The following is a 12330-nucleotide window of genomic DNA, read 5'->3' on the forward strand; positions in this document are numbered from 1 at the left end:
AAGGAAGAAGGTGGAGATTAATGGGCAGTGTGGGAGGGAGTCTGTTCGACAGTCTTACTCATCATCAACCACCTGCCCTTTTGTTTTATTTATCTATTTAACCTTTAATCGAGCAGAAAGGTCATTTAAGATGTTTTTTTTCTTTATCCTGCCGGTCTGGCGTTCCTACCATAACAACCATGATACGTTCAAAGGAAAACGAGAACGACCATCTGACCTAACGTGACCCTCAACCCTGACGGTGAGAGGACGGCCTACTGGCCGGGGGCGGGAAGGGGGTGCACGGTGAGAGGACCGCCTTCTGGCCGGGGGCGGGAAGGGGGTGCACGGTGAGAGGAGATTGGTAACGTAACAGGGCAGCAGTAATTCCCTTCCACATTCAATCACATTGTAAAAAAAAAACCATCATAATTTAGAGTTTATCACCAAGCTAAATAACTGAAGATTAACAGCTCTAAAAATAGGTGATATGGGCTGTATTTGTGGGTGGCTGTGCATGCTCACTTGAGAGAGTGAGACAGGAAGGGAGGGATGAATAATATTCAATGTGACCAAAGGTTAAAGTGCCACCACATTCATTACTTAAAGTGCAGTTGCAGCCTGCATATTTCTGAATACCAATATATATATATATATATTTCACCCAGGAGGGAACAAAGTATGTTGTATATGTTGTATCTACCACTAATACGGTGACGTAGTAGAAGCAGACGGGTGGACAAGGCTATAGTTAGAGGCTAAAGTTAGCGCCACCTGTCACCGGACCCCGGGCAGGGTTCAGAGGTCAGGTATCTTTCTGAAGCAATGGTTGGGTTTCACTGCTCCAAGGCCATCAGCTGGCTGTCACTGCTTGGTATTGATAGGCCAATAATCATACAGGGCCTTTTTAGAGTAATTTATTAATCATAACAAATGAGATTAATAATAATAATAATAATAATAATAATACATCAATTTTGTATAGCGCTTTTCCGAATGCTCAAAGACACTTTACAGAGCAAGATAAACAATACAGTTTTAGTAGGAAAAAAATGAAAATAAAGACATTGTATAAAAGGTGAGAGAGGAAGGAGTTCAAGGCTTGAAGGCAAGGGTAAAAAGGTGGCTTTTTAGGGCATTTTTAAATGATGAGAGGGTGTCTGCATGACGGATATGGTTGGGCAGGGCGTTCCAGAGGGTGGGGGCAGCTGCAGCGAAGGCCCTATCGCCCCAGGTCCGGAGTTTAGTCCTGATGGGTTGGAGGAGGTTAGCATCTGCGGACCTGAGGCAGCGGGTAGGCGTGTGGTGGGGAAGGATGTCAGAGAGGTAGGACGGGGCCAGGTTGTTGAGGGCTTTGAAGGTGATGAGTAGAATTTTGAACGGAATCCTGTATATGATGGGGAGCCAGTGGAGATCATGGAGGATGGGGGTGATGTGGTCAGAACGGCAGGTGGAGGTGGGCATGCAAGCAGCAGAGTTTTGGACATATTGTAGTTTTTTGAGGATTGTTCGTATTTTAAATATTCATCCAGTCTCTTTTGTATAATTTATAAAAATAGATTGATTGTGTCAGGGGATTTGTTTGCTTTTGTGAAAGTCAATTAAGTATTCTTGGGAGAAGGGAGGTAATGTTATGTATTTATCATTAAATATTCAACCATCAGTGAAAATATCATGCATCAGTGTAACTGGTAATGAGAGATGAGTATCAGAGAGGCTACTAATGCTTGGGAAATATCTGAGTCACAGTGCCTCTCTGTGGTAGATGTGCTTTTATGACATCGATATACAGTACAATTTTACAGGCTATTGTAGATCCTGTGACAAAAAACTAGTTTCATTCAGTGATTTCAGAAGAATCAAGCCATCAATCAATCAATCAATCAATCAATCAATCAATCAATCAATCAATCAATCAATCAATCAAGTGTAAGTCAATGAGAGAGAAAGGGAAAAGGGGGGGATTGTATTGACAGAATTTTTACTGAAGTAAACAAGTATTTTACTCAACGTATGTATTATTTACAGCATTGAGGTCATTTTACTTCAGTATTTCCATTTTATGGAACTTTCTTGGGAAATATTTTACTTATTTACTCCACTACATTTATCTGAACCCATCAGTTACTTGTTACTTTGAAGACAATTGTGTTGTATACATTACAAACCATGGGATAATGTGATAAATGTGGTGTACTTTCATGTTTTAACCTGATGATATAATCAGAGCCAGCAATACTGTACCACATACCACTTTAACATAACCTTTAGAGGTCAATAGGTCAAGGGTTGAATGCTCCACAAGCACTGACGTACACAAACAGCATATAGAATGTGTACGATTCATGGGGCGGCTACGTGGCGTAGTGGGCAAGGCACTCGCCACGAATGCGGAGACACTGGGATCGCCTGTTCGATCCCAGCGCTCCACATTGCTTTCAGTTTAGCTGGTCGTCCGTACTAATACACATTGGCCGTATTAGGGGGTGGGAAACTGATGGGTGGGGATCGGGCGTTGTGGACAGCGACTCCTACAGGTCGGTTGGTGCGCTTGCGCAGTAGAATCAGGAAGTGTCGGGGGCAGCGTGAGCCTCCCACGCGTTACTCCTCGCCACTGAGAGATCGAGCTGCACAGGTGAAAAGATGCGACTGCTGTTACCTCAAGTACCGGAGGGGACTTGTGCTATGTATGACTTAGTCCACATTGCAGCCGGCTTGTGGGAGGCAAGAAACAGCGTTCGTGACAGGGGAGGGTTGAATTGGATGATACGAAATTGGGATGGGAGAAAATATGGAAAATGGGAGAAAAAGTGGATAAAAAAAACAAACAAAAAAAAGAATGTGTACATTCACTTTTGATACTTGAACTATATTCAATATCCAATATGTCTAACCAGTGGAATATTGTGAATATTGCCACGGCTGTGATGTGCCTGCAGCCACGAGAGTGGCGTAGGCATCACAGAGTGGCAATATTCAATCATGATATCCCACTGGTTCGAGTGTATTATTGCCTTTATACAGCAAGTTGCACCGTTGGGAAAAATATAGGATGAATACAGACAATTTGATATCGATTTCAGTGAACTTGGCATAGAATTGTTTTTCCTAAAGCTGTATTGTTGCTATGGAATTTCAAATGGAGTAGGCTATCAACCAGCTTGGCAACGCAAACGAATGACGTATTAGTCTAATTTAACCCGTTAACTATAAACAAGTGGATAGATATAGAGGACGGGCCTACATCTAACGGTATTCATAAAAACAACATTATTAGACATGCCAATCCAACGAAAGATGAGCTAGACGCGCTGGAGAGAAGCCGCAATTAATCCTTCAACACCACCAAATCAGATACCCTAGATGGGAAAAGAAAGGCATACACACATTGGGGGATATCTTCGATAACTCTGGTCTCCGCTCTTTTCAGGATATATCCAACGGATATGATCTCCCCGGAACCTCCTTTTTCTTTTATTTACAAATAAGAGAAGCTCTGAAGGCTCATGGCGTGCCATGGGACACACCACTAGTGCATCACCGCTTTCACAAATTATTTTATGACAAAGAGACATCGAGAGGCTTCGTTTCTGACTTTTATCGCCATTTACTCATGTCCTCGTATAAAGACCTTCCCCTGGATACGATTTGGAGAAAGGATGTCCCGGAGTTGGATGTAGATTTTGATTGGGATGCATATCCTCACACAACCCAGATCACTAACAGATTCACCTAAATTTTATTCACAGGACTTATTTAACCCCTAGACGATTGAATTCAATGGGTCTCAGACCTGACTCTTTATGTACCTTGTGTCCAAACGGCGCCACAGGTACATTTATGCATATGTACTGGGAATGCCCCCCTGTTGTGAGTTTTTGAGAAAATGTTACATATCAGCTCTCGGACATTTTCTCTTTAACCATACCTGTATCTCCTTCTGTATTGTTATTGAATGATCTCTCTCAATTACCGACCTCTATACAGGTGAAAAGACTAATTTTGGCCGGCCTCACAGCCGCAAAAAAATTTATTGCCTCACGTTGGTTTCACCCAGACAAACTCTGCCCGAAGGTATGGTTTCTCACCTACCTTGATGTGATCTATTTGGAGATATCCACGGCACGTGTTGTAGGGGTTAAGGAATCTAATATCGCAATTTGGTTGGCTGCAGTGGCAAAGTTAAAAGAATGCATATAAGTTTGGGAATTTGTTTTGATTTGTTTTGATTTTTGTTTTTTTTACTGAATAATGTATTGTGAGTGTGACTCATGTTGAGGTCCTTGGGTGAGCGGGGGGGGGGGGGGGGGAAACGAGCGAGTGTCCATGTAGGATGATCACTGTACAGTCTGTATCAGTTATTGTCTTGTCATGTGGTGTTAAGTTATTGTCTTGGGAAGTCTTTTTATGTATTATTATTGTATTGTTTGTGATATATGTTTTGTTTCATGTTGGAGAAAAAAAAGAAAAAGAAAAAGCAAAAAAAAAACACCACCAAATCGACGGCCTGGGCATTGAACTGGAACTGTCCGAGGTGCTGATGACTTTTTTCGACTTTCGCTTGCATTAGACTCCTCTATATCTATCCACTCGTTTATAGTTAACGGGTACGTTAAATCAAACGGAACGTTGTCCGCCGAGTAGGTCATGTTGACAGTTTCCGTTTGATGAATGGCAGTTGAAACTTTCTACAACATTCTAAAGCCAGCGCAGTGGTATATTCATGGTGATTTAACCGTGAGTGTATCATGAATATACTCACGGCTTAGAACGCCCTCGACCAATCACAATGCGTGGTCGGACCTACCTGTTGTATAATCAAGTATAATCTCGAGTGGAGGATTTATTTGTTCTGACTACTAAAGTATTATTTGAAAAAATGTAAGTAAAGGAACTGTGTACTTCTTCCACTACCTCAGTAAGAGTTCTGTGTTTTATAACAAGTCAAACTTCATCTTTGTTATACAGTATGATCTGAAATGTGCTTAGGCTACCGTCTTCTCCAGAGTCAGACAAGAAGATAGATGCCAATTTCCTCTCTGTGCGTTCAGTAGAAAGCTATCAGGCTGCAAGCTAGCCTAGCTTAGCACAAATAAATGGAAGCGGATATGGACCAGCTAGCCTAGCTGTTGGCCAAAACTTAAAAATAGTTGATCATATCCACTTCCATTAATTTGTGCTGAGAGATAATTGGTATCTATCTTCTTGTCAGATAGGCGTGTTCCTTTAAACTGGCCTATGGTACACTGGACTACTGCAGTGCTAGACTCTCATGTTCCTTCACTCCTCCTATCAAATTATTCCGCCCTCTCTAGTCATGGGACCCAGGCTCTTTGAAACATATCACAAACATATTACTACTTTTGTCATGTGGGAACCCACCAGAAGAAGGCTCGTGATCCATGTTGGGTGCTGACCCATAGTTTAAGAAACCAGGGTCTAAACTGATTGTACATCATTCAGTACCATGTCCATCAGTCAGAAATGTGCGACTTTGTTATTGTGATATGTCATTGGCACCCAATGACCGAGTCATATTCCTTGTGAATCCACTGTCCTTGTTGAAGGGGGGTGGGGGGCATTCTGATTCTGAAAGTGTGAAAGAGAGAGAGCGGGGGGGAAAGAGAGAGAGAGAGAGATCTGGTGTAATGTGTGGGTGAAATGGGAAGAAATAGAATGACAGCTGAAGTGACTCACATCTATTTTTATTCCAGTGTGTGTGTCTCTGTGGCAGAACCACACACTGCATTATATCTGCATGTTAACAAGTCATCTGAGCACGTATTGAGTCTGTAAATCCTTTCTTTGTTTTGTTTTTTTTGCCTCTTTTCGCCTTTTCTCGCAATCTCCCAATTTTGTGGTTATGCCAATTCCCCTCGTGGTCGTTGCGCTACCCTACTGTTGGTCTGGGGAGGGTGTAGACTACCCTACTGTCGGTCTGGGGAGGGTATAGACCACCACGTGTCTCCTCTGTCGGTCTGGGGAGGGTGTAGACCACCACGTGTCTCCTCTGTCGGTCTGGGGAGGGCGTAGACCACCACGTGTCTCCTCTGTAGGTCTAGGGAGGGTGTAGACCACCACGTGTCTCCTCTGTCGGTCTGGGGAGGCTGTAGACCACCACGTGTCTCCTCTGTCGGTCTGGGGAGGGTGTATACCACCACGTGTCTCCTCTGTCAGACTGGGGAGGTGTAGACTACCCTACTGTCGGTCTGGGGAGGGTGTAGACCACCACATGTCTCCTCTGTTGGTCTAGGGAGGGTGTAGACCACCACATGTCTCCTCTGATACATGCCGAGTCGCTAGACGCTTCTTTTCACCTGACAGCCAGGAGTTTCACTGGGAGAGCATAACACGCACGGAGGTTCACGCTATCTCCCCCCAAAACCCCTTTGTGCTGAACAGGCGACCCTGACCGACCAGTACGACCGCTCCGCGAACACTTCCAATTGTGTTTGTAGGGACATCTGACCAAGGTGGAGGTACCACTGCTGGGAATTCAACCCGGGTCTCTGCAGTGGTAGGCGAGGGCTTAGACCTCTGCACTCGGCCAGATGCCCAATCCTTTCTTCTTAAGTAAACTAAAAGATCAGCCAATGAAGGCAGGATCATTTCACTTTGCTCCAATGCAATTTAAATAGGTTTAAAAAAGGATAACAAGATCTCAAAATAAAGACAGATCATGCTTTTTGTTTGAAGGCAACGTTGCCTTCAAAAGGTAATGTATCTCCCGAATTGTCAGACTTCCTTTGTATTAAGAAAATAAGATTTAAAGACTCAAAACTAGATTAAATTACTTGTCATGGTGGAGATTTCTTTTTTTTGCAGTGCAGCTATAAACAGACATGTCTGACTTAAAACAATAACATAAAACTACACCAAAAAAAAACTCCTCTCTCTACCTCATTTACCAGATCAGTGCTCTTAACCCTGTGACATACTACAGAAAAAGAAAACACCATGGCAACCCCACACACACTGTTGCACAACGCTACTGTAGCACTGCACTGTGCAATTATGACAAATAATGATTCTCATAATCACAAAACACAAATCTTTATAGTAGGTACTTATTTGTAAAATAGAAGGGAAAAATGACATTAACGTGACAATATGACAAATTAGTGCAGCTACAGAGGGTACAATACGCTTGTATGTATATTATTACTAAAATGAAAACAAACAAAAACGTTACATCATCTGGATGGGACGGCAGCAGACGTGAGGTATGCAGACCAGTGAGCGCATCCTGACCTTTTACAGCTCAGCAGATTCCTTGACTCTCTGACATATCTCTTGCTGGTAATTCTTTACTGTTGACCTATCTCAAACCCTGCCCTCTTTTCCTGATCCTTCAATCACAGCTGTTGCTTCCCAGGGAATCAAGAAAAGAAAAGAAAAGACCACTCCACTCTGTCTCCTCTCCTCTCTCTGTTGTCAGCTACCTCTCTCTCTCTCTTTCTCTCTCTCTCTCTCTCTCTCTCTCTCTCTCTCTCTCTCTCTCTCTCTCTCTCTCTCTCTCTCTCTCTCTCTCTCTCTCTCTCTATCTCTCTCTCTCTCTCTAAACAAGCTTGTCTTTTGCACATTCTCCCATTCTGACCTTTCAGACTTTATTCTTTTATTCTCTCTTATTTCAACAATATTTACAGTGAACAATGCTACATTGTGTTGTCCTCGACGATCAAAACCACATCTCTCTCTCTCTTCTTGCCCTTTCAATGTGCTATCAATACTTTTTTTTCTCCCCCACTTGGCCTTTGTCAGTTTCCCCACAATATTGTACATGTCCTTTTCCAAAACACTGTGTGTCCCCATTAAAAAAACAATAGAATTCAACGGATTAAAGGGAAACTCCATCTCAAAAACAAGATTTGGCTCGAATGCAATTCGGGCCGTATACAAGTGTCCATGTGGCTGACGAAGCATCTTTCTGGTAGAATCCTTGTTTCCGTGGCTCAGAGGATGACATAATGTATGAATCAACCCATTTTTTTTTTTTTTTTTTTTTTAGTTTTGTTTGTCAGGATCTATTTCTAGCCTCTATCTAGTTAGTATGAAAGCATGTGGTGGAATTTCCCTTTAACAAGTGAAAGTAGAGAAAGCTAAAAGTGACAAGATGTGCTATATGGGTGATAGATCCAAACTCGACACAGGTCTAGGTGAAAATAAACGTGATTAATATCATTCTAAACCTAAATACAGAATAACTATATGTTTCCCCTATTTGAGCGCTGACGGCACATGGACACAATTGAAACGCCTCCATTATCTGTCACGTGTGCATCTCCCTCAGAGCTCGGGTCTGTGGGTGGTCAGTTCAATAGGTCCAGTGTCACTTCAGTGCATGGTGGATCCAGGGCGCCAGACGCTGGGCTGTAGCCCCAGGTTGGAGGTGCTGAACCTGGGCTTGGGGACCCTGGCAGGCAGGTAGCTGCTGCTGCTGCTGAATAGAGGCTGAGAGGCACGACCGGGGCCCAGAGGACTCAAGTCTGGGGCGCTCTTAAACCCCCTGTTGGCCTGTGCGCTGTTGGGGGGCTGGAGGTGGGAGAAGGTAGGCACCAGAAGAGGGACACTGTAGGGAGCAGCAGCAGCAGAGGAGTAGAAGGTCGGGAGCTGAGGCAGGGGGGCGGTGGGGGCGGGGGGAGCAGCTAGGGACGCGGAGGACCACTGTGGTGGAGGCTGGTAGTGTTGGTAAGGGGCGGGTGGAGGGGAAGTGACGTCATCGCGCCACAGTCGCTCCCCCAGCGTTGTGGCCGAGCGAGGCACAATGACTTTCAGAGAAGGCCCCGTGGCTATGGGAGGGGGCGTGGAGAAACGCTTCACCTCATACACGCGAGCCGTCTTCATTGGCCCCTGGGAGCCACCTGTGACCCCTTGCTGATGCTGATAGGCAGAGGGCATCTGGGGAGTCCCACCCCCGTAGCTGAAGAGAGAGGAGTTAAGCTGATAGGGCTGGTGGCTCATAATTTCCAGAGGCATCAGGCCTTTCTTCCCTGCTTTAGAACCACCTGGCCCAGGCCTTGCCACCTCAACCTTCTGTGGCTTCTGGGCCTTGAGAGGGCAGGAGGGGGAGAGGAGAGGGTTGTAGCTGATGGGAGGTCCGGCACGGATGCTGGAGGAATACTTCCAGGTAGCAGGGAGGGAGGGGGTGGGGGAGGGCTCTCTGTTTTGGGCAGGAGAGTAAGGTGTAGCAGCGACCGAGGGGGAACGGTCCACCACATAGCGATCCATCCTGCTTTGTCTGCGAGCAAACAGCTGGCCTCCCTTACCCCCCAGCTGGGGCACCACCTGTGGGGCCTGGGGTTTGGGGGCTACAGGAGGGGGCCTGGGGCCCCTCTGAGCCTGCATGAAGTTACAGGCCTCTGCCCCCAGCCTCAGCCAGTCCTCCTCAGGCCCTGACTCGTGCCCAGCCTCCCCACCGGCCCCACCACCAGTGTGGGGCACCGCGGCACCTGTCCCGGGCCCGTCCTGCATGTTCTGCAGCATGGAGAGCAGGGCTGGGTTGGGGGAAACGTCCTTCCTGTTCTGCACCGCGCAGAACATGGGCTTCTTGTTGGCACGTCGACGAGCCTCCTGCAGGATGCCGGTGCGAGTGGCAGGGACAGAGATGCGCTGCTCGCGTGACGCCAGTGAATCAGAGGCAGGAGCCTGAGGTGGAGCTATGGTTGCCATGGCAGCAGGGGTCTCTGAAGTCACAGGGTTTGTCATCTTGATGTAGGGGTTGAAGGACAGGGGTGGAGGAGGTTGACCGTGGGCAGGGGGAGGGGGAGGAGCCTGAACGTAGACCTGGGCCTGAGCAGGGGGCTGAGAGGAGAGAGGAGGGGCAGTATGGTAGGAAGGAGGCTGAGGAGGGGGAAAGGGCTGCGTGTACATGACGGGAGGGGAGAGGGGCTGAGCAGGTGATGGATAGAGAGGAGGACCTTGAGCAGAGGAGGGGGAGAATGGGATGGAGGGAGAGGAGAAGGGGGCATGGGGCACAGAGGACTGGGGAGAGAATGGAGGAGGGTTTGCAGGAGGGTGGGAGAAAGGAGCCGAGGCCAGATGGGAGGGAGGTGAAAGGACAGAAGGAGGAGAGTGGACAGGAGGTGGGGAGAAGACGGAAGGAGCCGATGAGTTGTTGCTCCTAGGAGGTATGTAGAGGGAGGTGCTGGACACAGCTCTCCTGGCCTCCGGCCCCGGTGGCTGGCGGGGAGTTGGGATGGTCACCATGGATACAGCTGCCATGGGTTTCGTCACCGTGGTTATAGTAGTTGGTTTGGGTTGGGGAGGGCGGAACGTCACGGGCACCACAGACAAGCGAGAGGAGGTGGGGCCAGGAGTGAAGGGCCGCGCAGTGCGATTCAGAACACTCGCTGGGTTAGGGTCAGTGATCAGGTTGGGTTCGGAGTTCATTATAGGGTTAAAGTTGAGGCCGGGGTGTTGTTCAGGCTGAGCTGGAAGGGCCGGATGGGAAGGTGGGCTCAGAACCACACTAGCCCGACTGACACCCACTGATCCGCCATTGGTCAGAGAAAATGCTGGGGGAGACATGGGGGCGGGTTTATTAGCAGGGTCGAAACTGTAAGGCTGATAGGCTGAGCTTTCCAGCCCAGGACTCTGATAGGCTGAAAACTCCAACCCTGGACTTTGATAGGCCGAGTTCACAATCCCCGGACTTTGATAGGCCGAGCTCACAATCCCTGGACTTTGATATGCTGAGCTCACAATCCCCGGACTTTGATATGCTGAGCTCACAATCCCTGGACTCTGATAGGTCGAGGTGTCCAGCCACGGGTTGTGATTGGCCGTTGGTGTCGTCGGTGCCGTCGGCACTGCAGACGGACAGGCGGAGCTCCTCCTGTCCAGCACGTCCAGATAGCCACTATCCCACGTGGGGTCAAAGCTCGCCGAGAAGCCCTCTTCGTCGACCTCAGAGCCACTTTGGAATGAACTCCCTCCTTCCTCCTCCGTCTCCCCTCCCGTTTCTCCCTCTGTCTCTGTCCCTGTGTCTCCCTCTGCTTTGCCGAAGCAGGTGAGCGTGTATTTCTTGGCCCTCTGTCGGCGTTTCTTGAACATAAGCACCCCTTTGGAGTTGGGGTTGGGAGCGTCCGTCAGCAGGGAGGCGATGGAGCGGCACTTAGTACGAGCCTCTTTCACCTGCTTCTCCACCACGCTCTCGCCACGCTGCAACTCTGAAATAGAGGAAGAGGAAAGAGAGAGAAAGAGAGTGGAAGAAAAGAGAAGGGGTAGTAAGATCTCTGATGAATACATAACTGACTTGCAAATAAATCAATGTATAATGTAAAAATGTATAAACAACGTATAACGTATATCATGCCAGTTAGGGTACCTTGTGTATACTGCACCTGTGTATACTGTTTACTTTACTTTACTCATAGTATATAATATATTCAGATTCTAATTCTTTATTTCCCATATTTATTGTAACATACTATAACTGATAAGACCCTCATCTGCACGTTTGATTACACTGCTACTTTCTCATATTCTTAATTATGAGTTAGTTAATTAGATTGTTTACACTGTTTATTATTATTTATTTATTTATTTATCATATTTGTTATATTCAGATCGAATTCGAATGCCTATATTTACGTATTTCTACTAATACCATGCCCATACCTGTACCCCCCCTCCATTCTGCTATGATGCCCAAATTTCCCCAAGGGGATCAATAAAGGGATATCTTATCTTATCTTAAATAGCACTTGGAGAGATGCTGCATCGTGCTACAGTACATGGCCCCCTGTAAACCCGCACTCCAGTCATGAATGTTTAGGACCAGTTAGACTGAGGAGACTCATTATAATATCGTGTAGTCCGGGTAGACCTCACATTGACCTCACATCAACCTCACATCAACCTTGCTCGCATCCCCACCTAGCGTTCCTCAGCTACAGTAGCTGAAGGAAAATCTTGTTCATCGACCATCGTGGTCCTCCTCAGTACTATAGAATTCTATATGGATACAACTTTGACCACCTTTGACATATGTGGAAAAAATTTCAATAGTTCAAGTCCTCGACTGACTACCAACCAAGACTAGATCGAATAACAAAAGGCGCATGTTATCACAGTCATAGACAGAAATCCCAGCACACACACACACACACACACACACACACACACACACACACACACACACACACGTGATTCCAATACCGTGTGTTAAAGACACGACAGACCCGTTTGACTGTGAGTGATCTCTAGAGTATTATCTCAGTGCAGAGCGATGATGACGAACAGGGGGAGAGGAAGAGGATTACCAGAGACAGACAGTGGAAAGTGGTGTGGATTTAAAACTGAGAATTCCTCCTTCTGTCCAACATTGAGTCATACACTCCAGGACAGTTA

General features: G+C 46.7%; 1 protein-coding gene across 1 annotated transcript in view; it reads right to left on the reverse strand.

Moving 5' to 3' along the window:
• Positions 1-8051: 8051 nt before the first annotated feature.
• LOC311235559 (synaptopodin 2-like protein) overlaps positions 8052-12330 on the reverse strand; it is a gene marked incomplete at its 5' end in the record, with an annotated part of 28677 nt that continues 24398 nt past the window's right edge. The window contains one exon of the mRNA XM_084323028.1: positions 8052-11147. Within this exon, the coding sequence (XP_084179154.1) occupies positions 8314-11147 (2834 nt within the window). The 3' untranslated portion in view covers positions 8052-8313. The remainder of the gene's footprint in view (positions 11148-12330) is intronic.

This window comes from Notolepis coatsorum (assembly GCF_963971535.1).
Source record: "Notolepis coatsorum genome assembly, chromosome: 10".
Taxonomy (NCBI): domain Eukaryota; kingdom Metazoa; phylum Chordata; class Actinopteri; order Aulopiformes; family Paralepididae; genus Notolepis; species Notolepis coatsorum.